This window comes from Rhinolophus hipposideros (assembly GCF_964194185.1).
Source record: "Rhinolophus hipposideros genome assembly, chromosome: 16".
NCBI classification, from domain to species: Eukaryota; Metazoa; Chordata; class Mammalia; order Chiroptera; family Rhinolophidae; genus Rhinolophus; species Rhinolophus hipposideros.
Genome location: NC_138062.1, coordinates 58,990,523 through 59,017,376, shown reverse-complemented (window position 1 = coordinate 59,017,376; position 26,854 = coordinate 58,990,523). Strand labels below are relative to the sequence as shown.

The window sequence follows — 26,854 nt, the reverse complement described above, 5'->3', positions numbered from 1 at the left end:
CCTCCAGGCAAATCCATTCCGTATCTCCCTCCCAGCCTCTGGTGGCCCCTGGAAGTTCCTCGGCTTTATAGACACATCACTCCAATAATCCCTGCCTCCGTCGTCTTTGCATGGCCTTCTCCCCAATGGCAACATCTCGCCAATGTCCCTCTGCCTTTCTCCTAAGGACACCTGTCATAAGAGTTAGGGCTTATCCTAAATGCAGGATGACTTCATCTCCAGATCTGTCACTTAATTCCATCTGTAAAGACTCCCTTTTCAAATAAGGTCCTATTCACAGGTTGCGAAGGTTAGGACTTGGACATATTTTTAGGGGGACGACCATTCAACCCACTACAAGGGTGACCACACCATGAATGACACAATGTAAGGGTGACTGGGGGCAGTGTCACCAGGGAGAACCAGGTGCCCTGCATGGATGACTTAGTAGAGGGCAAACAGGATGGCTCCTTGGAGGAGGAAGCATTTGAGCTGAGTCAGGAGATGGAGAGGATTGTAGCAGATGGAGATGGGGGCAGTGTGGGGATGGAGGGTACCAAGACTCGGAGGCAGACAGGTGTCCGGCATGTTGTTGAGAACATACAAGAGACTCTGTTATCTAATGGGAGAGTTTACATTAGGTTCAGAGGAATTTTCAACCCAGGGTGATTCTGCTTCCAGGGGACACTGGGTGATGTCTGGGGAAGTTTGTCATTGTCAAGACCGCAAGATGCTATTGGCATGGAGTGGGTAGAGGCCAGGGATGGGGGGCACAAGACGGGGCCCCACAACAAAAATTATCCATCCCAGATCAATAGTGCCCAGGTGGATAAACCCTGGTGAGGAGAATAAAGAGCTGGTGAGCAGCGCTACTAGAAATACAATGCAAGCCACACACAGCACTTAAAGTTTCTAGAAGCAACATTTAAAAAGAGATGCGAGGGGAAGCCGGTTAGCTCAGTTGGTTAGAGTGCAATGCTCGTGACACCAGGGTTGCTGGTTCAATCCCCACATGGGCCACTGTGAGCTGCGCCCTCCACAACTGGATTGAAACAACTACTTGACTTGGAGCTGATGGGTCCTGGAAAAACATTTAAAATAAATAAAAGTTAAAAGAAAGAAAAGAAAGAAAAGCCACAACAGTAAACAAATAATATTTTTTAAAAAATAGGGAAGCGAAACAGGTGAAATGAATTTTAATACTGTATTTCAATTTAACCCAATTATTTCTAAAATCTTATCATTTCAACGGGCAGTCAGAGTAGTTAGTATAAAAATTATTAATGAGATAGCTCACATTCCTTTCTTCATCCTTTGTAAAAACCTGGTGTGCATATTATACACTCTCAGCCCATCTCAATTTCATGAAATTGACAGTTGAGAAATGAGATTCACATACCCAAGTGGTTCTAAACATAATTAAAGGTTTTCCAAGAATAGAGTTGGGTATCAGTTTTTAGAGTTAGGTTTATGTTTATATTAATTACAATTAAACAAAATTTAAAACCCCATTGCCCGGTCACACAAGCCACATTTCAAGGGCTCGGTAGCTATATATAGCGGGTGGCTACCATGTTGGACAGTATATTTCTAAAATATTCTAAGCCCAGGGTCAGCAAACTTTTTATATAAAAGATCAGAGAATACATGTTTTTGGCTCTGCCAGACACATAGTCTCTGTAATAGCCACATAAAAGCCTCAAACAACATGTAAATGAATGAGTGTGCCAATAAAACTTTATTTACAAAGCAGACAGGGGGCCTGAATAGGGCTGTAGTTTACCAGTCCCCATGCTAGACCATCACTGTCCAATAGAACTTTCCATGATGGTGGGAATGTTCTGTCTGTGCTGTCCACTATGGTGGCCTCTAGGTCCATGTGGCTATTGAGCCTTTGAACTGTGGCAAACATGACTCAAGAACTGAATTTTTAGTGTTATTTAATTACTATAAGAAAAGTAAATTTAAGCTGAAATGGCTACATGTGGCTAGTGACTACCACGTTGGACAGCTCAAATCTAGAATGTTGTACATCAAGGGTCAGCTAGCTTTTATACAGCACAGATCTAGGATGTGTTGGAGAGTGCAGGCCTAGAATGTTCTAGGCCCAGGAACATGATGCAGTGTCGTCATACACCTAGATTGCAGGGTTTGAGTTCTCTCTTTGATACCAGCTCACAGTTGGGGGCAGGGCGGTGAAGAAACTCAGGCAATATCCTCTCCTCTCTGGGCCCCAGTTTCCTCAGCCTCCACATGGGACTTGGGGTGTGAATTATCACCATTGCCCAGCACTGCCGAGGCCCCTCATCTAACTGCCGTGTCCACTAGGGGGCGGGGGCTGCTGCCAGCCCTTTTCAACAGAGGGGAGACTTGTACAAGGGAAGGTACAAGTAAGAGAAGGGACTTGTTCGTGAGTAAGGGATATCCACCCCGCTCCACAGGCCTTGAACCTCTGGCTCGTCTGGGTTACTTTCCTGCAAGCTGGCCTCTGCCCTCCTGAAGGTGAGGGCTGATGTTTGATAAATAAGAAGGAGGAAGCCGGGACCCCTGGGGACCATCGTCAAGTAGCGTACTCTGGGAGTAGAGCCTGGTTTGTAAAAAATATTTCTTAAAGTTTCAAAACACTACACGCTTAGAGAAAAGTGCATATGACATACATAATTGTAAAGCAAGCTCCCCCATGACTGCTACCCAGTTGGCGCCCTGGGAACCCCCATCTCTTTTCCTGTTGGAGGAGCCACTCTCTTGACTTTTATGGTACCCCAGCCCTGGTTTTCTCCATGGTGTCAGCACTTATAAATACATCCCTCAACTATTAGATGGCTTTTGCCTGTTTGCCTTTTAACCCAATATGAATGGAATCATATTACATGTAGGCTTTCCCGTCAGCACGTTTCTCATTCAGTGTGAAGCCGACGAGAGTCAATGCTGCATGCATCCGTGGTTGGTGCTTTTTCAGTCCTGTGTAGTATTCCGTGACACGAACACACAATTTATTTGTCCATCCTCCTATTGATGGACATTTGGGTTGTTTCCAGTTTTTGCTGGTCCCAATAGAGATCCTAGTTCCTGTTTTGGTTTTGGTGGGCATGTGCCATGTCCTGTTGGGCACACACTCAGGAGTTCCGATCCCTGAGTGTGTGTACCTTTGGCTTCTCATTAGCGAGGGGCTGACTTTCCTGGGAAGGCTCCCTCAGCCAAGGACACCTGCAGACATGGGACCAGCCTTTCAGAACCAGAGTGGGAGACTCATTCACAGATCGCGTGAGGGGCTGCTGCAGCGGAAGGCCCCCTCGCCTGTTGGGGGCATCGGAGCACAGACGTCTGGGCCCCTCACCCCCACCCCCGCTAAGGTGACTCTGCCAGAAGATGGAGCAGCAGCTGCACGAGGTTTACCCCGTGCTGGGAAGCCCACCCTGTCAGCTCCCATGCCCTCACATGCCCACACGTACAGCCAGGGCGTTATGGATCAGACCTGGGTCACTTTAGAGACCAAGGTAGCCACCATCTCTCCTCTCTCCTCTCACAGTGTAAAAACAACACACTGTGTGTGTGTGAGGAGGCAGTGGGGAGTGGATACTTCTGTCCTTTCGTCTCTTGATGAACCAGTGGGGGAAGAGCGTCAAGTAATTTGCTGGCCCTGTGCTCCCCCTGCCCCATGGCACAGCCGAGTTCCCCCTCCCCTAATGCTGCTTTCTGAAGTGAGAGTGATCGCCCTTCCCAGTTCCCTCCTCGAGTGTGCCAGCAGTGTCCGTGGGGGATGCAGTTTAATCAAATCTCAGCATTCTGGAATAGGATCCTAAATTGAATAACAGAATCCCAGAATAGAGCCCGGAGTGGATGCAGGACCGTGACTCCAGGCTGGGCGGATGCCTTGGACCCCAGTGGAGAGTCTGTCGGTTGTCAAAGCCCCGGACGGGGTTTCTGGAGAGGGAACGGATCCCAGGGGGTCGTGGGGGCCGTAGGGCCAGCTTCCATCTCTTGGATGGCAGGGGGCTGGACAATTTGAGGCAACACCATCTCGTTCTTTGTGAAGATCTTGGGGGCAAGGGATGCCCCAGACCTGACAGCCACCCTGCTGGTCACCTGAACACCCAAGAAAGGGTTGCGTTTATCTGTTTGTCTGTGGGTCCCCCCCACAGACCTTCCTGAAAACTCCTGTGCTCACAGGGGTCTCCCAAGTGGCCCCCTTGTAGGGCCCATCCCTATGCCCCAAGATGTGGCTCAGCATCAAGCTTACCTTGTGAATGAGTGAGGGGCCCCAAGGTGCCGTACGTCTAATGAGAGGACCTTCTTAGGCCTCAGTTTTCTCGTCTGTGAAATGGAACTGCAGGCGCGTTTTGAGGATTCTGTAAGGTGACATGTGCCAGGTGCTAAGCACACAACAAGAACTTGTCAAATGTATGCCGAACGAATGAAGGGACCGGTCCCAGGCAAGTCAAGCTGTGGGACTTGCGGCCAGTCGTGTTGTCTTAGCCTGTTTGCTCCCCGTGACAGAGGGACAGTATAGACAGCCTGGCACAAGCTCTTGGGTTATCTCCCCTGCTAGGCACTGCCTGGCACAGGTCCAGCTCGTTCTGTGCCCATGGGGACAAGGCCTGAGTTTCACTTTCTGTGAAAACCATAGGTCTTGCCTCATTTGATTTCGGTTGTCTTTGTGGACCCTGTGCTGGGCCTGTCTTGGGGGGAACGCAGAGAGCCACCCAGCACCTGCCCCCAGGAGCGCACCTCAAAGAGGAACAGTGTGTGTGTGTGTGTGGGGGGGGGGTGCGCCATGATCAAAGCAAGGCCTGCTCAAAGCAACTGAAGCAGATGGGTAACAAAAGGAAGGCTTCCTAGGAGGTGGCATTTGAGGGTGCCTCTTCAAGGTGAGGACGGGGTGTGGAGGATGAGGTGCATTCCAGCCCAGTGAGTGAAAAAGCAGTGTACTGGGGACATGAGAAGAATGCCTGGGGCTAAGCAGCAGAGGTGCCTCTAGTACTAGGATGAGGAGCTGACACACTACCCCAAGAGTAATAGGGAGCCATGGCAGCATCTAGACCAAGAGAGGGGCTTTGGTCTGGGCCCAGGTGGGAGAAGAAGAGGTTGGAATGGTGGCCTGGGGAGCCCACATGGGCGTCCACCTTGCTTCCTTCCTCTCCACACCCAAAAAAATCCAGTTGGGACTTTCCCTGGGGTCCCCACATCTTTTAAAGGCACAACTTTGCAAATCCAGGAGACTCTTTGGGGCTCCAAATGGACCACTAGAGACTCCTCCTGCAGTTCCTTCCCCCAGCGGCCTGTTTCCCCATCTGTAATACTATGAGTTCAAACATAAGGGCCCCTGTTTTCCCAATGGTGTATGGCTTGGTTGAAGTCACCCAGCAAAAGCTAGGGGGCAGAACAAGGACTGAATCCCAGCCATCATGTATGCCCACCCCAAAGACACAGATACTCCTGGAGCCGCAGCCCACAGGATCCTTGGCTGGAGGAGTGGCTGGGTCCTCAGAGGACTCTGAGGAAACTGGCAGAAAATTGGTTCTGTGCTTCTGGCTTCCTCCTTTCCCTGTCTGATTTACCCATCCATAAAATGGGAATGTTTCCATCTCATAAAGTTGTTTGGAGTTTAAATGACTCAGTGGATGTACATATTGCTCCAACATGGGAAATTGTCTCTCCTTCTAACTCCTATTCATACTTTAAAACCCACCACGGATTTTCCACCTTCAGGGCAGCTCTTCACTGCTTTTTGCTCTAGGCTCTCCTAGTCCTTGATTCTGCCATGTGCCCCACTCCTGACCTCATGAGTCTTGGAGTGTCTGTATCTGCCTCAGTCTCCAGCTCCACCAGACCAGTGGGGTCCTCCCTGGGTTTGCAGAATTACTCAGCATGGGGGAGATGGGAATGTTGAATAAATGAAAAGAAGAAGAGAGGGGGCAGGGAAGAGATGTGATGATGGGGAGCCAGAGAAGGTGGAGGAGAGAGGGAGGGCATTCAGCAGAGACCTCAGTGGGACAGATGGAGAGAGAGAGCCGTGAAGAGAGGGAGCCGGAAAGAGATAAGCAGAGCCAGATGGGCAGGCAGGGGTGACAGGAGGGAGGGGTGGGGTGTAGGGAGACCCTACTTCCCCACTGGCATGCCTCCTCTGGGCTCCGGTGGGCAGAGTGGGTAGGGCCCAGCTTCTGGCTGGTGGATCGCCTGGGCGTGGGGCACAGGACGTGAGGTGCTGGGCCCCACCTTGTGTGCGGCTGTGCGTGCCTGTGCACCCTGGGGCCAGCCGGGCAGGCGGCGGCACATGGATGTCAGCCTGGTGCATATCTCCAGGCCGGTGGGTAAGGCTGGGTGCGGGGCCACAGGGTATGAACAGCTGGGCCTCCGAGCCTCTGCTTTCAAGTGGGGGGTTGAAGAGAAGGGGACTGCCCACCTGGCATCTGGGACCAGACCAGAAGTCCCTCCCCCTGCCAAACTGACCTAGGAGGGGACAGGGGCCTCCAGTAGGAGGCTGAAGGTCTCATGCACCGCAGTGGGCACAGGAGATGGGGAGCAGGTATGCAGGCCATGAGAATGGGGTGGGGGTTAAGGGTGCAGTGATGGGGACAGGTGCCCTCCCTGGGGACCCCCTCCCTTACTCAATCCCTCTGCTCATCCATCTCCAGAAGATTATATTTAAATATCTCTTTTGTGCAAGGCAGGAGCTGGGCTCGCCCCTAAGAGGCAGTTTCCATGGCAACAACAATTGCCAGCTTCCGTGTGGTGAATCAGCGTTGCCATGGCAACCCCATCCTCATCTGCCCAAGGTGCTGGGAGGGGGGAGGAGGTGAGGACCTGGGGAGGTGGCAAGGTGGGAGGGGTGGGGGGAAGCAGGAGGCTGGAGCTCAGGTGCCCCCTCTCCCCCGACCTCATTTCACCACCACTGTCTACCCCCAGCCCAGAATTCTCGTCCCATTTGGTTGATAATCTCCCCTCCTGCCTCCAGCTATCTGGGTGTGGTACCCAGGTGGAGAGGGCCTGGGGGGTGTGTGTGTGTGTGTGTGTGTGTGTGTGTGTGTGTGTGTGTGTTGGAAGAAGGGGAAACATGATTCCGCTTTTCTCAGGTGGTCAGGGTCCCTCTGAGGCTGTGGCTGGGTGGCAGGAAGGTTGGGCTGTGGGAAGTGGGGACATTGGATGGGGCAGACAGAAATCTCTCTGGTTCTTGGGCTCCCAAGGTTGAGTTCAAAATCGAGGTGGCCCAAGTGTGGCTGGGACACACACTCAGAGAAAGGGAGGGTATCAGAAGTGAGATGGGCTCTTAGAGGGACGGGGGAGCAGAGAGGGGAAGGACTCAAGATGGAGAGGGGCTCAGGGAGGGCAGGGAAGCTAGAGCGGGGACGGAGAGTCCACTGGAGGAGTGGGCTCAGGAGTGGGTGTGCAGAGTAAGGGAAGGGACTCAGAGAGGGGGCTCAGAGCTGGAACAGGGTCTGAGAGAAGGGGCGGAGTTCAGAGGGGAGGAGACTTGGGGGTTTCAAAGTCGGAGAGGGTTCTCTACTCATGGGAGTGGGTGGAAAGATCCCTAAATTTGAAGTCTAGGAATTCCTTGTGCCTGGATTCACCCACCATGACTTTGGTGGATATAATAAATAACTTTTCTCTGGGCCTTGATTTTGACATCTGTAAAACAGGGTGAAAACTGTGCTGCTCTCTCAACCTTGCTGGGCAGCTGCACTATTAGACAACTGACATTTATCAAGCACCTTCTTTGGATGGATGGGGATCTACTCCAAGGTTGTCTGACCTGGGACCAGTACTCACTGACCCGAGGCCTGTGTGGGACCAGGTGCTTTTCTGTGCTGGTGGACATTGGCTGCTTTCTTCTGGTCAGCTCAGTTCAGCAAACTCCTGATTCTCCCATGTACCCTGACCTCTGCGGGGTGATACTGTGGTTCCCAGTCTGGAGGGGGAAGAGTGAGACATTGACATTTCCTGCTCTGAGGCAGAGGGAGGAGGGAACCCAAAGGGGTGGAAGGATTTTAAGTTGGCCTGTGTGGAGGCTTGTAAATTGGGTTTTGAAGGATGAGTAGTTCACCAGTAACCCCGCCCCAGGTTGGGAGGAGGATTCTGTCCTAGCAAATGACACCCCCATCCCACATCGCTCAAGTCTGTTCTCAAATTTTCACATTAGCTCATGGCTGCGTAAGTTGGGGTGGGAGGTAGTTTTTTCCGTTTTCCATTGCACATCATTTTCAGTGCCAAGGTGAGGGACGTGTCCAAGGAGTCCGGCTTGCAGGCTGGTCTACTCAGGTATGGCAGTCCTACCCAAGGCTCAGGGAGCCGACTAAAAGTAGCAGCCTCGGTGTATTAGTCAGCTACTGTTCAATATCAAACCACCCCAACCATTTTATTTGTTCATGATTTTGTGGGTTGGTAAGCCCGGGCTGGGCTCCTCTGTGTGGTTCTTCTGCTGGTCTCTCCTGGGGTCATTCATGTAGCTGCAGTCAGTTGGGGCTCAACTGGGGCTAGCTGGGCCAGGACAGCCTCACTCCTATGTCCTGTGTCGGTGAGGTCTCTCTCTTCATGAGGTCTGTCATCCTCCAGTAGCATACCCGGGCTTGTCCACCTGGCAATCTCAGGGTCCCAAGAGTGGAAGCTGCAAGGTCTCTTGAAGCCAACTCCCACAACTTTACTTCCACCACATTCTATTGGTCAGAGCAAGTCACACGGCCAAGTCCAGCTGCAATAGAAAACAGACTCTTAGTTCCTTTTTTTTTTTTTTTTAAGATTTTATTGGGGAAGGGGAACAGAACTTTATTGGGGAACAGTGTGTACTTCCAGGACTTTTTTCCAAGTCAAGTTGTTGTCCTTTCAATCTTAGTTGTGGAGGGCGCAGCTCAGCTCCAGGTCCAGTTGCCGTTTCTAGTTGCAGGGGGCACAGCCCACCATCCCTTGTGGGAGTCGAGGAATCGAACTGGCAACCTTGTGGTTGATTGGACCCACTCCAACCAACTGAGCCATCTGGGAGCTCGGCGGCAGCTCAGCTCAAGGTGCCATGTTCAATCTTAGTTGCAGGGGGCGCAGCCCACCATCCCTTGCGGGAGTAGAGGAATTGAACTGGCAACCTTGTGGTTGAGAGCCTGTGCTCCAACCAACTGAGCCATCTGGGAGGCAGCTCAGCTCAAGGTGCCATGTTCAATCTTAGTGTCAGGGGGCGCAGCCCACCATCCCTTGTGGGACTCGAGGAATTGAACTGGCAACCTTGTGGTGGAAAGCCTACTGGCCCATGTGGGAATCGAACCGGCAGCCTTCGGAGTTAGGAGCGTGGAGCTCTAACCGCCTGAGCCACCGGGCCGGCCCACAGACTCTAGTTCTTGATGAGAGGAACCACAAGTCACTTCACGTAAAGGGACCAGAGGAGTTGAGCCATCCTTGCAGTTTATCACATTTGGGGAGATAAGGAGGCTTCTTAGAAGAAGAAATATTGTTACTGGGTTTTGAAGGCTATGTAAGAGTTTTCCAGACAGCATGAGCAAAGCCCTGCAGGTGGGACCATGTGATGTTTGATTAAAGTGGGCTGTTAGTTGGGAGGGGTGGAGGGGAAGGGTTGCTGGGATGCTAAGGCTGGGGAGGTGGGCAGAATTGCCTGAAAGAGCTCAGGCAAAGCCCCCACTCACACTACCCTCCGCTGCCAATCTTGACCTCCCCTTTCCCTTTCTCCACAGATGGCACGGCCAATCCAGGTGAAGCCTGCGGACAGTGAAAGCCGCGGAGGTAGTTGTCATCTCTCCTGGCCGCCAGGCTGGGGTTGGTTGAGAAATGGGGGAAGGAGGGAGAACCCTGCACAAAAGGCTGCGGCAGTCACCTGCCTGCTCACACTTTATGGGGCAGAGACAGGAGAGCAGGGGGCTGTGTCCCCTTTTCCCAACCACAGGCCAGGTCCAGATGCTCTCCCCTGGAGCTTGAAATACTCCTCTCCGGGTGATAATGGGGAACTTCAGACACAGAAGGGAGGGGGTCCCTGAAGGACTGTGGATTAATTTCTGGGGCGTGTGTGTGTGTACATGCTTGCACATCTGAACAAGTGCATATGTGTGTGCATGGGAGCATGCATACCTGAGCATGTCTGTGTGTAGATGTGTACAAGTATGTGCACGTTTATGCATGTTTCTGTGGCTGGTGTGGTGGGGGTTTGTGCACGGCTGCATGCCTGGCCCGTGCGCAGGCGTGTCTGTTTGAGCATGCGTGCTTGACTGTGACGTGCTGGGCATGTGGGCAGCAGGTTCGGGGCCTGGTGTCTGTGTGGGCTGGGCTGTGTGGTGAAGGTGTGCCTATGGGGGATGCTTGGCTCTCCAGTGGGACCCAAGGATAGTCATTCTTGGTGATTTTTGTCCCCCTCCCCATCTCAGGTAGATTGGGGACTGAGGGAGGGCAGCCAGCCTCGGGGGTGGTGTGGGGGGCCAAGGCTGTTAACCCCTGTGTATGTGTAGGAGCTGGTAAAGCCCATCTGGGTTGGGAGCCTGTTTCCACACTGTGTAACCTGGCTGCCAGAGTGAGTCAGGGATTAGAGAAGCGGGTCTGCATGTCTCTTTCTCTTTGTCCTCTTTCTTTCTCCAGATCTGTTTCTCTTTATCTTTTTCTCTCCTTCTGTCTCTCTGGTTCTCTCTGCTCCTCTGTGTGTCTCTTTTGGCCCCCCTCCCAACACACACACCTCTGTCTCTCTCTCCCTGACTCTTTCTCTGCTTCTGTGTCTCTCCCTCCCTCCCACCCCCATGAGTGACAGCTGCCAGAGAAAGGGTCTCCATAGTAACCCAGCTCACCATGGGGTAGAGGAAGCTCCCACGTTCCTGATTACAGGGGAGCAGTGCAATTACCCAAGAGGGCAGGGCTCTGGTGCTTCACATGGGAGAGACTGGCCGACTGACCCGTGGCCTTAGACTTGGGCAGATCCCAGTTAGGCATGCAGCCAGGCACCCATCCCAACTCCACCAGATGGGGACTGCAAGCTCTGCAGGCACCTGGTCTTGCACACGCACACGCACACGCGCACGCGCGCGCGCGCACACACCCACACACCCACACGCCCTCACTCATTCAACAGATCTTGATTGCTTGGCCCCTCCTGAGCCCTGGTGAGATTAGGCAGAGAGCTCTGCTGGCCACCGTGAGTACCGTGAGGACGCGGAGACCCTCAGCGCTCACCCTCCCTGGAAAATCTAGATGACAGACAGGTAGACCGCCAGGGACAAGGCAGTTCCTAACCCTGGTACTAAGTGTGGGCTCTCAGAGACCACAAGAGGGAGAGGCCACCTTTGCCCAGAGGCTCGGAGCAGTGAAGTAGAGAGCCCTAAGGACTGAAGGGAGGGCATTCCAGAAAGGGGGCACTTCGTGAGCGAAAGCATGGAGATGGGACCGTGCAGGGACGTGGGAGGGTGGGAAGACTTAGGGCAGGGAAGCGTGTGGCTGTGACCTCCCTCCCGCCGGCAGGGCCCAGCCGAGGAACCCCTGGAGGCCGGGAGGCAGGGCCTCGGCTGAGGTGGTGTCTCCGCCCACAGGGGATCGGAAGCTGTTTGTAGGGATGCTGAACAAGCAGCAGTCGGAGGAGGACGTGCTGCGACTGTTCCAGCCCTTCGGGGTCATCGACGAATGCACGGTGCTCCGGGGACCTGATGGCAGCAGCAAAGGTGACAGACCAGGGTCCAGGATGGCTCCGGGGGAGGGGCTGCGTGCGTGAGAGTCAGGGACCAGGAGGCAGGGGACAGCGCCGGGCCCAAGGGGGACGGGGTTGGGTCCTAGGGCGGGGCCTAGGACACGGTAGGAGAGCGACGCCAGAGAGGGCGGGGCTGGTGGGCGGGGCCTGTGGGTGGGCGGGGCCAGACCCTGTGGCAGGGTAGGCAGAGACTATGGTCCCACCTGTTCCTGTCTACGTGCCCATGTTCATCTGGGGCTGCCTGTCTCCACTTGACTCTGTCCGTGGGACTGTTTCCACCTGGATTTGCCTGTGTCCAGTGGACTGTCTTTCTGCCTGATCCTACCTACTCCCCTGTTCCTGTATGGCTGTACCTTCTAGGAATGATTGTTTAATGATCTCCAAAGACTTGTTTTCCTGTCTGCCCAAGTGACTGTATGTGTCTAGGGTTGAGTATCACTCCCCCTGCATCTCTTAGTCTCTGACTCTTTCTACCTGGGTGTCCAAAAGACTTTTTCTGTCTGGGTCTTCATGTGTCCGATGGTCTCTGGCTGGCTGTCCACCTCTGTTACTGACGACTGGGTCTGCCCTTGTCCGGTGACTTTATCCCTATTTCTCTAACTCTGGTCACATGGGCGTGCCCATCTGGGCCCGAGTGTATCTCTGCCTGAGTGTGCCCACAGGACTGTATCTCTCTGCATCTGTGTCTGATGGTTTGTCACTTTAATTCTGCACATCTGATTACAACTTTGGATCCTGTGTCGGTGGCTGGTGGGTGTTCTCTAAGCCCGTCTCCTGCACTTGAGTGTGTGTTTGACAAACAGCTCTCTTGCTGGCTGGCTTTCTGATTGAATGGATGGCCAATTGGCTGACTGTCCAGCTTTTATGGCTGGCTGGCTGGCTGTGTGCTTCTCTTACTGTCTGATCCTTCATTTTCCAACTCTCTGCCTGGGCAAACGGCTGCTGGCTGTGTTGTCCGACTGTCTGACTTTCTGGCTGCCTGTGTCTGAGGCTGACTGGACATCGAGGACCTCCAGCCCCTCTCCTGTGGCCCCTGCCTGCCCAGAGACAACCCATTGTACCTCATCTGTCCCTCTCTTGGAGCAGGCTGTGCCTTCGTGAAGTTCTCCTCCCACACGGAGGCTCAGGCGGCCATCCACGCCCTGCATGGCAGCCAGACCATGCCGGTGAGTAGGAACTGCCCTGGGCCATGGTGGTGGCCATGGGAAATGGGCCTGTCCCTACTGGCTCTTCTTCAGAGAGGGCACAGGTGGAGGAAGAGGGGCAGCCCCTGAGGGTGCTGTGAGGGGTGTGTATGCCTGTGTGTTAATGTGTCTGAGAGAGTGTGTGGGTGGGTATGTATGCCTCTGTGAGTGTGAGATGATTAGTAGGTGAGGGTGATGTGGGGGTCGTGTGTACATGAAGTGTGTATGTGAACGTGTACGGTTAAGTGTGTGTGTGCTGGTGCGTATGTATACGAGCACATGTCTGTGTGATTGCATTAGTATGCCTGAGTGATGTGGGGCACACGGGCACACATGTGCCCCTGAAGGTGTGTGTGAGGGTAAGTGTGTGAGTGTGCGTGTGGATGAGTGCTTGTGTATGAATATGTGTGGGTGAGGTCACGTGATTATGTTGCGTAGTGACTGTATATGCTGATGTATGTGTACGTGTGTGATTTTGTGCACGAGAGTGTGTGAATGCATGTGTGCAAGTGTGTGTGAGCAGATATGGTGTGTATGTGCGTGAGTGCATATGATAGTATGTATGTTTGTATGTGAGTGTACACGAGGGTGTCCCGGGAAGGGTGACTTGAGGGTGGGTGTGATTTGCCGAGGCCACCAGGGGACATGAGAGAGCCGGGAGTAACAAGAGCAAAAGTGGGGTGGGAACGGGGAGCCCCCGAGGAGCGGGGGGGGGGATAGAGGGACCTGCGGTTCAAGGCTGAGGTGCACAGATTCCTTCTAGGGTGATGGGGAGCCACAGAGGGTTTCAACAGGGGAGGGCAGGGGCCAGGTGGGTTGGAAATGTCCCTTTGGGGCCAGATTGGAGCCAGGAGCTTGTGGGTCAGCAGCAGTGTGAGGCTGGGAAGCATCACCCAGGCATTGGGGGTGGCCCTGACCCACAGGAAGGAGATTCCAGGAGCCATTATCGCTGTATATAAATGTCCAAATCTGCATGGGAAAGATGAATAACTCTCCCCTCAGTTGTTCTTGAAGATGGGTGTGAAGCACAGGGCGGGATCCAGCTCACCACCAGGTCAGGCTTTCTCTTGCTCAGAGCTGTCCAGTGATGGGGCTGGCAGGCATAGCACGGAGTGAGCTCTCCATCAAAGGGGGCATATCAGCCTCTCGTGGTTTTAATCTTACCTGTTCTCAGGTGCAAGGTGCCATTCACAGGGTTATCCATCTGTGCCCCATTGTTCCTCTCTGGTGGTTGGATTCTCACTTGTTCTCAGGTGTGGGTAACAGTTACAGGGTCCTCCACCCAGGGCCACCATTGTTCTTCTCCAGTAGTTGGATTCTCCTCCTGTTTTTGAGAGTGTGGCTGACAGTCAGGGTCCTCCACTGCACCCCAGACACAGCTCCCTGGGCCTGGATACAGGGGTAGTAGCTACATTGTCAACTGCAAGACCCAAGACTGATTTCCAGGCTGTCTTGCTGTGGCACCTGAGGTCTGGAGCTGGGGGTCGTGCACAGGACTGACAGCTGCTGCCATCTACACCCCTTACCCAAGGGCTTGAGCTGGTGTATTCTGGAGACCTCAGAGTCCTGGCTGCCTCCCTCCTTTTTTATCCCTTCCTGCTTGTGGCTGCCCCTACAGGGCGCCTCCTCCAGCCTGGTGGTCAAGTTTGCTGACACAGACAAGGAGCGAACACTGCGACGCATGCAGCAGATGGTGGGCCAGCTGGGCATCCTGACGCCGTCCCTTACCCTGCCCTTCAGCCCCTACAGCGCCTACGCCCAGGCTGTGAGTGATCCCAGCAGACATGCTTCTGTCTCCATTGGGGCTCCCAAGACCACTCTCTAGCTGAGTTTCTCTGTTTCCATCTAGTCTCTGTTGAGGGGTTCTGCCTGTCTGCCCATCTTTCTGTCTCTTGCCCAGTCTCTCTGACTCAGAGTCCTATCCTGGCCATGGCTGAGTCCCCAAATCCAGGCTGATTCCTGAGCCCCAACCATGGCTGAGCCACCAATCATAAACTGAGCCCCAAGTCCAAGTTGAATCCCAACTCTAGACTGACATGACCCCATGCTCAGCCCCCAAATCTAGGCTGAGCTTCAACCCCCGAACTGAAACCAAACCCAGACTGAGCCTCTAAATCCAGGATGATTCTAAACTGAGTCCTAACCCTGGCTGAGTTCAATGTTGGCTTATCCCTGATCCCAGACTAAGACCAAATTCTTGACTGAGCCCTGATCCCAAGATAAACTCTGATTCCTAAAAGAGCCCTGAACCTAGCCTGAGCCCTAATCTCAGGGTGAGCCCTGATACTAGACTGATTCTTGATCCCAAGGCTGAGCCCTTATTCCTGACTGAGCCCCGATTTTATGCTAAGCCCTGACCCTTGACTAAGCCCTGATCCCAAAGCTGAGCCCTGATCCTATACTAAGCCTTGATCCCAGGCTGAACCACAGTTCCTGACTGAGCCCTGACCCTAGTGTACACCAAGTTACTGGAGGACCAGGCCCACCCCCACCACTGTGAGCTATGATATCAGGGCAGGTGCCACCCTGACTGTGCATGCTGACTCTCTCTCCACTCCCAGCTCATGCAGCAGCAGACAACAGTCCTGTCCACCTCGGGCAGCTACCTGAGCCCTGGCGTGGCCTTCTCACCCTGCCACATCCAGCAGATCGGCGCTGTCAGCCTTAATGGGCTGCCTGCCACACCCATCACCCCTGCCTCTGGTGAGAGTCTGCCAGGGACCCAAGGATGGGTGGGCAGGGTTGGGGCCAGACCCAGCCTCTCCATGAGACTATTTCATTCTGCAGGACTGCACTCGCCCCCACTGCTCAGCACTGCTGCCGTGCCCGGCCTCGTGGCTCCCATCACCAATGGCTTTGCAGGTGTTGTGCCCTTCCCTGGTGGGCACCCCGCCCTAGAGACTGTATATGCCAATGGCCTTGTGCCCTACCCAGGTAACTCAGGTGGTCCCCTGGGGCCTAGCAGAGCAGGGGGCAGGGCAGTGTCTCTGGGAGAAGCATGACTTCCGATACCTTGGTGCCCAGAGAACAGAGGGCCAGAACAAAGGAAGTCAGTCTCAGCTGAACAGATGTGGGCTGTGCGCACAGAGAAAGAGGTTAAACATAGGAACTTTGCATCCAGCGTTCTGGTTTCATATTCGGGTTCGGTTGCTCATCTGGGAAATGGGGCAGATAACATCAGCCATCTTGTGAGGTTGCATTGACAATGAAATCAGTATGTGAAATGCTTCACACGTCACCTAGGACCAAGCATGGCACCATCAATCTTAATTATGAACCATCACCATTTGGGAAGATAGCAGTGCTCGTATTCATTCATTCATTCACTCAGTACTGAAGATACATTGATTTGGGCTGGACTTGACCCTCATGAGGCAGAGATTCCACCCTCCCCTACCCTATACCATGATCCAAAGCAAACATCTTCCAACACGTTGCTGAGGTGAAATAAGTCATCTGCGTTTACACCATTGAGGAGAATTTGTTTTTATTTTGAAATGATTGGAGGCTCATAGGGAGTTGCCAAAATAATACAGAGAAGTCCCGTGTACCCCTCACCCAGCTTCCCCTGATGCTGACATGTGATATAAGCACAGGACATTGTCAAAACCAGGAAGCTGATATTGGTACTAGCTTAGAGTGAACTCAACTGGAGTAGGAGAGCTTATTCAGAGTGTACCGCTGTTTACATGCAGCTGGGGGCGTGGTTCTATGCCATTTGATCACAGATAGAGATTCGTGTAACCACGACCACAATCGAGATACAGAACTGTTCCAGCTCTACAAAGCAATTCACTGATGCGACCCATTGACAGTCATATGCCCCCACACCGTTCCATCACCTAGCAACCTCTCTCTCTATTGGAGCAGAATCTTCCCTAGACCCACCACCTCTGGTGGCTGGACAACCTCTCCCCTCCCGTTTCCTCCTAGAGGAGGAAGGTCATTGCCGGGGTGGGGGAAGAGTGGGAGGGGGGCTGTCCAGAGGGTGTCTGATAAGTGAGGTGAGAGGAGCGAGAGAGGGGAAGGGATGGGGGTGGGCAGTTGTCTGGAGCAGAAGCCGGGAGTCCTGAGAGTCTAGAGAATAAAGGGAAGGAACAAGGGGCCAGGATAAGGAGACAGAGATGGGGGTGATGTTTCAACTTCTCTGGAGTCCAAGAAACATGGATTCCAGTTTGGCTTCTGCCATTTCCTATCTGAGTGGCCCTGTGCCAGTTACTTCACATCTCTGAGCCTCAGTTTCTCCACCTGTAAAACATTTATGCAGAGGTGAAGCTGGGGCTGTTGTTTCTTGCTCTCCTTCCGGCTCTTAAGGATGGGGTGGAGGGTGGATGGAAGACTTCTGCTGCCCCCACCCCATTCATCCCCTCCGTCTGCCCGCAGCTCAGAGCCCTACCATGGCCGAGACCCTCCATCCTGCCTTCTCCGGAGTCCAACAGTATACAGGTAGGGAGGCATCCCGGCCCCGCCCCACGCATGGCCCCGCCCCTAACGAAGCCCGCCTGCAGGGTTTGGCCCCTCGGCCCGTCTTCTTTGCCTAGTCACGCCTCCTACTTCTGGCTCTAGCCCAATCCTGGCTCTTGGCTCCGCCCTGCTTCAGCGTCTGGTCCCGCCCCGAAGAGCCCACCTTTATTCCCGCCCCTCACATCGTTCACCGCCTCTGCCGAAGCCCCGCCCCATCTCTGGCTGTTCTGTCAAAGGCTTGCCTTGGCCGCGCCCTCAACTCATCGCCCCGCCCCATTCTTCCCTGTTGCCTTGGCCGCACCCTTAGGCCCGTTTTTTCGCGGTGGCTACGCCCCTCCTCTTTCCCCAGACCCGGGTTTGGCCCCGCCCTCGCATTTGGCCCCTCCCCCGAATCAGTCCCGCCCCTTATTCTTAGTTCCGCCCCACCCACTCCGGCGCCCACCGACCTCACGCCCACCTCCACTCCCGGTCTCTGCAGCCATGTATCCCACAGCGGCCATCACGCCCATCGCGCACAGCGTCCCCCAGCCGCCGCCCCTCCTGCAGCAGCAGCAGCAGCGAGAAGGTGAGGGGGCTGTGACCTCCCCCGGGCGCCAGCCCCACCCTCTGACCGCCCCGTCCACCTCCAGGACCCGGGCTTGGCTGGGCCTCTGGGATCCCCGAGGCTGAGTGTAGCCGGGGGCCGACATTCTAGGGTTCGAGTCCTGACGCAGCCCCTGGGTGTTTGGGAGGATCAACTGAATTTGACTCTCCGAGCCTCAGTTTCCTCTTCCGGAAAGTGGGACCCCTTAGGCATAGAGATGTCCTCTCCAAAACTGGATGATTCTCTGAATTTTTGGAGAGGAAACTCATTTTGAGGTTGGGGGTGGAGTGATGAGGTATTTCTGGTAAACTGAGGCCTCCTCAATAGAGTCGAGGGAGGGAGGAGTTAGATTCTGGAGTGGGACAACCAGAATTCGGATCCACCCAGTTCTGATTTGTGACATAAGGAAGGCACCTCAGTACCCCGTGCCTCAGTTTCTTCGTCTGTAATACGGGCGACCATCTGTGCCAAGAGACATTACTGGGAAATAAGCAGTGGCGGTTCCTGACACATAGTGGGCGCTCAGCACCAGAGAGTCCCTTCCTCTCTTTAATCCAGCTAGTGGGGGTGGTGATGCGGGATGGGGAGAAGTGACCAACCAGACTAGCCCGAAATCACCCATGGCAAGGGAAGCTTGGAGCTTGGCCCGCAGACATGAAAAAAAAACACACCAAAAACAAACCAGATAAGACCCTAATAGGGTAACACAGTTTTATGAATGTAAATGGATAAGAAATACATGGATAGTACAATAAATATGTCACTTTATGGTGGAAAAGTCCTGAAATTTGCATGTGGAAGTGGCATCAGAAGGGTGGCAACATGTGAGTTATTGTGAAATAGTGGAAAGAGTGTGGCTTGTAACACACTTGGGGAACTGAGGAAGTTGGTAGGTGTTTGAGCCGGGTGCACTCACGTGCGTTTTGTTTTCTTATGAGGCTTGGTTCAGCTGGGTAAGGTTTTCTGCATTCACCTAGTGTTTCTTGGAGACAAGGAAGCCCACAAGCAAACACAAAATTTGTTATGCTCAAAATTGTGCTGTAACGTATCAATCACCTTGAAACACACTTGCGTTTTAAAAACAGGCATTATAGCTGAACTGTGGCCCTAATCAGGAAGGTAAGGGGTAGGTGTGATTGTGTGATCTTGGATTTTGTATTTTCTGAGGTGGGGAATATTCATTGCAAGGGTGGGGGAAATTCTCGGTGGTTTGATGATTACCTTTGTTTTGTGGGGTATAAGAGAGGTTTGGGAAGTTTATGGCTTCAGGTAATCAAGGTTTTTAAATGGTATTATTTATAGTTTTTGTATGAGCCATGCACTGGGGAGGGAATGATTCCGGGGGTTAGCCTTGCTTTTAAAAAAATTATTTCTGGTTGGTATAGTCTACCGTTTAAAAATTATCTGTGGTTTCAGGATATCTGGGGTTCGGGACTGGAGAATTCTCTTTGTATTTTACTTGATTTTATTTTTGTATCATCTGAGTTTTGAAAATTATCCAAAGTTAGGAGGATTATCCAAGGTTTTTGGAAAGTATATCTGGATAGTTGGGGTTTGGGACCAGAGAATCAATTACTTGTCTTATTTTATTCTGTGATCATCAGACTCAAAAAGAAAAAGAAGAATATTGTATTTTAGAATCGGTTTTAGACTTGCAGAATTATGGCCAAGATAGATCAGAGTTTCCAAATACCTCAGTTCACCTGACTTTTGTCAATGATCTGGAGTTTGAGGCTTAGGGATTTTCCAGGAGTTTGGGGTTGCCTGGGATTGATCTCGGTTTGGGGGAGGGGTATGGATCATCAGAATTTTGTAAATTATGTGGGGCCTGAGGATCATGAGAGGTTTGGAGTCCCTGCGGATGGGATTGTATAGGTCAGGGTCAGTTCCCTGCCTTCCCTGCCCCCCATTCTGACGTCCCTTCAGTCTGGGTGTCATGGGGCACCCCTCTCCCAGGCTCCGACCCATGCCCCTCCCACGGGGGTCCGCCTCCTCGCCTTGGGGGCTTTACGTCTTTCTCTCCCCCACCTGCAGGTCCCGAAGGCTGTAACCTGTTTATCTACCACCTCCCCCAGGAGTTTGGAGACACGGAGCTGACGCAGATGTTCCTGCCCTTCGGCAGTATCATCTCCTCCAAGGTGTTTATGGATCGGGCCACCAACCAGAGCAAATGTTTTGGTGAGTAACTGCTGGGGGCAACCCTTCCTGCTGGCAGCCCATTCGTTCCCCGTACCCTGCAATGGGGAGTGGGTCAGCCATGAGACAGACCTAGTCCAAAAGAGTCACACATCCCATTCATAATCAGAGTGAGTACTTATTAAGCACCTACTGTATGCCAGGCACTCGCCATGCATCTTTTCTAAGGCTCATTCACGCATGCATGCATCCATTCAGCAAATAGATATATGGTGCTGTGTGCCAGGCACCGTGCTGGGCTCTGGGCACAGAGCTGTGAAGGAAGCCGACAAACCCCTGCCCTCAGAAAGCTCACAGTCTTGCTGCATTGTCCGACAGAACTTTCTCTGATGATAGAAATGTTGTGGATCAGGGCTCTTTGAGCCTTTGGCTCCATATGGCTACCAGGCACTTGAAATGTGGCCAGTGCAACCAAAGAACCGAATTTTAAATTTTATTCAATTTAATGAATTTAAATTAAAATAATTACCATCACCAGTGACTACCGAATTGGAAAGCACAATCTAGGGGGAGGAGATGGAAATTAATAAACATAGGATATAGGTCAGGGACTTATGAGTGGTATGAAGAAAACTAGGCCTGACCAATAAGGAACCAGCATGGGGAAATCTGAGAGACGAATGCTCTAGGCAGACGGAACAGCATGTGCAAAGGCCCGGAGGCTGGGCCGTGCATGCTGTAGGAACATCTAGGAGGCCCGTGTGAGTCGAAGAGTGAGTGAGGGGAGATAGGAAGAGGGGGAAGGAAGGGGCAGGAGCGGCTGTGCAGGGCCGTGTGGACCTTGGGGAAGACTTCCTTGTCCCAGAAACAAAGGAAATTAGGGCTCACAGAGGCACTGCCACTTGTTCAAAGTCACATAGCAACAAAGAATCTACATTAAAACCAGTCTGTTTGACTCCAAAATCTGGCCTGTTAACCCTACCTTGTCCTCTCTGAAGGGCCTACTCTTAACTGTTAATATTAAGTGGCTCCAGCATATACTCAGTATCCAACCATAAAAGGGAAAAAGTATCCCAATTTACTGAGGGAGGAAAGAGAGACATGGAATGGTCAAGTGACACACTTGAGGTCACACAACAAGTAAGGGACACCCACCAGTGCCCAGGTCTCCTCTTCTGTATCCTGCTCCCAGGAGGAAGAGGAAATTTCTGAAGGAAAACCTACTCAATCACTTTCAGCAATGAGGGGGTCACATGCCTTCTCTGAGCCTCACTTTGCTTATCTATATAATGGGGGGGGGGAGCAGGGAATTACTTGAGAGAATAGATATGAAGACATCAACCCCCCAGCTCTAGGGGTCTTGGCCTCAGCAAGACCCCTAAACCCTAACCCCCCGTCTCTCTCCCTGACTCCCACCTGGCCTCTCACACAGAGCTCAGGGGCCCCCACCTCCAAATGCTTGCATATGTGGTCCTTTTTCCCCGGCCCCTGTGGCCTCCACGTGGTCCCCTGAGAAGCCTGTGAGGACCAAGAGATGAGGAACAGGAGTAGGGCCAAGTGGCATTGAGGTGGCAGGTGAAGGGAGCTTGGGCTGGCGGCAGTTTAAGAAAGGGAGGCTTAAGTGTTTCTGATGGTCTCAGGAGAGATAAGGGATAGAGAGACTGACAGAGACAGAGAGAGGAGAGAGAAAGGGAGAGAGAGAGGGGGAAAGAGACAGAAAAAGAGAAAAAGACACACACACACAAAGATAGAAAAAGAGGGACAGAGAGAAGAGACAAAAAGACACACACACGAGATAGACAGTCAGATGGACAGATAAGATCCCAGATAGATAGATGTCTCGGAGGAGGCAGTGTTGGCATCAGGGCCCAGAGGAGACAGGCAGGCGTCCTGGTGGAAGGGAGGGAGAACGTGGCCCTCCCAGGACCCCCAGAGGTCCCACCTGTCCCCCACTCCGAATGGGAAGTCTCCCCAGAGCAGACCCCAGGTAAGGAGTGAGTGCCCCATCCCCAGAGGCATGCAAGTCCAGGGCTGTCAGAACTAGACCAGGGTTGCTGTGTGTCCTCTGGCAAGCCCTGCCACCTCCCCCAGCCCATCTGCCCCTGCGAGCGCACCCACCCGCCCCCAGGGCCCTGTGAACCAGGAAGCCAGGGCTGCAGCACTGGAGCGAGCAGAGGACGTCCATGGTGCCCACCATCGCGGTCCACCCCGGTCTCTGCAGGCTTCGTGAGCTTTGACAACCCAGCCAGCGCGCAGACTGCCATCCAGGCCATGAATGGCTTTCAGATCGGCATGAAGAGGCTGAAGGTGCAGCTGAAACGGCCCAGAGACCCGGGACACCCCTACTGACTGCCCACAGCCACCCAGGCTGCGGGCTTGGCCCAGGTGAGCCGCCAGGCGGCCCCACCCGTCCCAACCCTGCCCTCCCCATCTTGTCTGCACCCTTTCCCATTCTCCAAACCCTCCCCAGGCTGGGGGGTGCTGCAAGAGGCTACAGGAGACCCCAGGTTGGATTGGTGGGGGCAGCTGAATGAAGATACCCACTTCCTGCCGTGGATGGGAGGGTGGGATTGGGGTGGGGAGGTGGAGGAAGCCAGTGCTCTCCAAGGGTGTTTAGGAAATCCTTCCTGGAAAAGGCTTTGAAGGACGGATACAAGTTTGTCTGAGGGGTCAGGTGTGGTCTGGGGTGGGGCATGTTGTGGGGAGGGCTTTTGTCCTGTCCTGTGACTCTGCCAGCTGGGCCCCTCTCATAGCTCCTTATTTGGTATCATTCGTCCCAGTGGGTTGATAGGAAAGTGTGATTTTGCCCCTCCCACTGGCATGACAGGAAAAAAATGTCCCCCCAAACAAACAAATCCCCAAGAGTGTATTTTGCCATCAGAGTGAACAACTTTATCAACAACTAATCGCCTTCTTTGAGGAACGAACAGTGAGCCTAAGGGGCCAATGAGGAAACTACTGACCTCAAGCCTCCACAAGCCTCATCTGTGAAATGGGCTCATTAAAGCCACCTCCCCCAGAGGCAGCAGGGAGGACTTACACAGGGAACATGGTATTTTCCCAGCAGAGCCCAAGACCTATCACCTGGAAAGCTCTCGATAATTCCTTTTGATTTTTTTTTCTATCTTAATCACCAGTGCCGTCGTCATCAGAGAGCCTCGCCTGGGGTCTGGCGCAAAGTAGGTGCTCAGTTGGGGGCTGGTGGTACTTTTCAAACCCTGTCAGATCAGCACCCACAGATGTGAGGGTGTGTAGTCAGAGTCCTATGTCTTGGAACACACGTTTGGAAGTCCGCCACCTGAAAGCCAACTCACAGGCGATCTACACGCTTTTAACAGGTTGACACAGCACATCCTTCCTGAGCACCTACTATGTGCTAGGCACTGTTTCCAGCACTTGGGGATACAGCTGTGAATGAACAGAAATGGGGTGGATGGGGCTGGGGGGGATGGAGGGAGAGAAACTGCCTTCCTGGAGCTTCAGTGGCAGGCAGCAGGGGAGAGGAGACTCAAACAGGAATATTTGTCCCCAATTGCCAGTTGAGGACACAGGCTTTGTGACCCTAAATCCATTCCAAGCTGGGTGTGTCAGCCTCCAAACCCCCAAATGGATTCTTTCCGAAAAGATTAGGGGCTTTGGGGTCCCAGACCCCAGAGCAATGGGATGGGTGGGAGGTGAGGTCGTCTGCCTGTGTGCCCCCCCTCGGCGCTCCCTAACGCCCCTCCCTTCTCCGCCAGGTGAGGGGCCTTCCCATCCCAGGAGGGTTTCCCGCTTCCAACCGACCCAGGACTTTTCCGTAAATTACAACCAAGTTTGGACACCAGCCCTCCCTCTCCTCTCCTGTCTCCCCTTGGCCCCTTCCCCAAAATGTGAACTGCTACCGAAGGGGGTAGGGGGGTGGGGGAGCTCCTGAGTTGGGGACCAAGGGGTTGACTGCCCCCTCCTGGGAGATTTCCTCGCTCCCCCCCACACACAACCTTGGTGGCTTCTCCAAACTAAATCACAACTTTTCCTATATATATATATATGCATATATATATAGAGCTATAGACAGTATATATATTTTTTGAGTATAGATCATGGGACCAAACTTTTCCGACTTCCTTCCATCCAAGAGAAGGTGACCCTGGGTGGGTCACTCAGCAGGGACATAAGAAGGGCTGAGGCTGGTCGGGCAGCCCGGTGTCTCCCCCCCTCCTGGCCGTCATGTCAGACCAGGGCGTGGGAGAAGCACTGGGAGTCATCAGCCAACCAATATACCTCTAGGACTTTGGCCGTCGATTCTCGTGGGCCCATGGGCTCAGCCGGCTTGAGTGTCCCTGCTCCTAGCTGCAGCTTCCGGAACTACCCCCCCCCCACCTCCCTCCGTTGTCCCAGGGCCTTGCCTTCCCAGGCACAAAAGAGACCCCCTGGCCTCCCCCAGCCCTTCCCCCCCCAGTCATAGCCTTACTCATGTGACCAATAGCCCTTAGCTTTCCGTCGGGGGCAGACAGGGTGGGGGAGCCCCCACCCCTCGCGCCCCCTTCCAAGGGCAGGCAGCCAATCCTCCCTGCCTTCGGATCACCAGCCTGGAATTCACGATCTCATGACCAAGATCGCCACGCTCGTTGGACAAGCCCAACCTGCACTGGCCAAGCACCCCTTTGCCGAAGATACCTCTTCAAAGAATTTTTTTTTAATGTTGGTCTTTCTGAGCAGGTACAAGAAGAAAAGAGAAAACAATGGGGAAAAATAACAAACGATAATGGATTTTTGTTTCCTAGCTGGGGCGGGGAGGGAGACCTTATGGGGTGTCTCTGTATAGCTACCCAAACCATGAAAACCCACCTTGAAGCACAGAGTCAAGTTCGTTTGGACGTCCAGTGGGGCCTCTTGCCAAATGAGGCACCAAAGAACTTAATAAGCTAAAGAAAAAAAATTTTTAAAGAAAAGAACAACACAACATTCCCTTTTGTTTCTACCAAAATGTGTTGACCAACCCAGAAAAAAAGAAGAAAAAAAAAAAACTCATAGCAAAAAAAAAAAAAAAAAAAAAGGAAAAGAAAAAAAAAATCTTCTGACCAACTTGTTTCAATAATTGTTCTGAGACACTCTCTAGCGTGCCTGTGTCCCGTGCGTCTGCGTGTGCAAGCGTGTGCTCAGGGGCCGAGAGGGGGCCTCGTCTGTGTCCCCAGCACCCGCCAAACTCCGGCCAGGCGGGGTGTGCAGTGGCGTGTGTCCTTCTGGTCCATGTTTACTGGCTGTAAATACCATTTTTATACTCCACATTGAAGATTTATGTGATTTGTACAATGTATTTTATTTCTGCTACGAGTAATTTCATGAAGTTTCAACTTGCTAATCGACTTTTGGAAACAAACCGCCACACAACACACACACACACACACACACACACACACACACACACACACACACACACACAAGAAAGACAAGAAAAGGACTTAGAAGAAACTTTGGGTTGACTTGGTTTGAATTTCGTGGCTGGAGAGGTCCTTGTCACTGTGGCGTGTTTCAGGTGAGAAGCTGCAAGCATCATCTTTATGTCCAAAACGCCTCTCTTTGGTCTGGAGAAACTGAAAGTTTATTTAATAAAAGTTTTACTTGCTAAAGGACTGAGTCCTCCCTTATTTACCCTCTCACATACATAAAGACCAAACGGTCTGGCCCTATAGAGTATGTGGGCTAGAGAAAAATCCAGATTTAGAGTTAGGGGGTGCGGGAGGATATGTTCTAAGAAGACAGGCTTCATGTTCCCATAGCCAAGATTTTGTCTGATTCATCCAGAATTTTAAGAAATGGAGTGTTCTTTCTCAGGAAGAGCAGGTGTCTGTGTTTCTTCATTCCCACATTCATTCATTCAGTCAGTCAGCAAACATTTCCTGAACACCTACCGCACACCTGTTCTTTTGCTGGCCACAGACACAGCAGTGACCAGATGGTCTCTGCCTTCACGGAGGCAGCCCAGGAGAGGAAATACTACAATACACGTTATTTCTAAATTGAGGCAAAATGCACATAACATAAAATTCACTATTTTTACCATTTTAAAGTGTGCAATTCAGTGTCATGAAGTACATTCCCAAGATTCTGCAGCCATCACCTCTAATTCCAAATCATTCCATCACCCCAAAAGCAACCTCGTCCCCCTTAGCAATCACTCTCCATCCCCTTTCCCCAGCCCCTGGCAACCACCAACCACTCCCTGTCTCTGGATTTGCCTGTTGTGGACATTTCACACAAATGGAATCACACACTGGGTGGCCTTGTGTGTCTGGCTTCTCTCATGAGCCCCGTGTGTTCAAGATCCATCCACGTCTTAGTGAGGGTCAGCGCCACCCTCCTCTTCATGGCTGAGTGTGTGGATGGACCACATCTTGTGTATCCATTTATCCATTAATGGATATTTGGGTTGTTGTCACCTTTGGGCCATTGTGAATAGTGTCACCATAAATATTCGTATACAAGTTTGTGTTTAAACACCTATTTCAGTTCTCTTGGGTAGGTACCTAGGAGCAGAATTGCTAGGTCATATGATAATTCTATGTTTAGCTCTTTGAGGAACCACCCAACCATTTGCCATGACAACTGCCCCATTGTACAGTCCCATCAGCAATGCACAAGGGTTCCAGTTTCTCCGCATCCTTGCCAGCACTGTTACACAATAGATTTTGAATTGGAATGTTAAGGGAGAAAGTCCCCAACTGAAGACCCAGGAGTGCCCCGAGGCCCCGAGGAGGTGAGGCCTGAAGGTGAGAGCAGAGAGGTGATGTGGATTTGATTCCTGCCCTACTCGAGTGGAAGCCTCAAAATTCCTCAAAAAAAAAAAAAAAGAAAGAAAGAAAGAAAGAAAGA

At 52.6% G+C, this 26,854-nt stretch overlaps 1 protein-coding gene across 17 annotated transcripts in view; it reads left to right on the top strand.

Annotated features, from left to right (window-relative positions):
* Positions 1-25,611, top strand: part of CELF5 (CUGBP Elav-like family member 5) — a 45,252-nt gene extending 19,641 nt beyond the window's left edge. For 2 of the 17 annotated variants that reach the window (XM_081077195.1, XM_081077206.1), the window contains 10 exons: positions 9,651-9,732; positions 11,481-11,609; positions 12,722-12,801; positions 14,438-14,584; positions 15,381-15,522; positions 15,607-15,753; positions 17,203-17,265; positions 17,762-17,848; positions 19,901-20,044; positions 22,131-25,611. In XM_081077195.1, the coding sequence (XP_080933321.1) occupies positions 9,651-9,732; positions 11,481-11,609; positions 12,722-12,801; positions 14,438-14,584; positions 15,381-15,522; positions 15,607-15,753; positions 17,203-17,265; positions 17,762-17,848; positions 19,901-20,044; positions 22,131-22,351 (1,242 nt within the window). In that variant the 3' untranslated portion in view covers positions 22,352-25,611. The remainder of the gene's footprint in view (positions 1-9,650; positions 9,733-11,480; positions 11,610-12,721; positions 12,802-14,437; positions 14,585-15,380; positions 15,523-15,606; positions 15,754-17,202; positions 17,266-17,761; positions 17,849-19,900; positions 20,045-22,130) is intronic. The other 15 variants (XR_013995177.1, XR_013995179.1, XR_013995178.1 and 12 more) reach the window with 15 other exon arrangements.
* Positions 25,612-26,854: the final 1,243 nt, after the last annotated feature.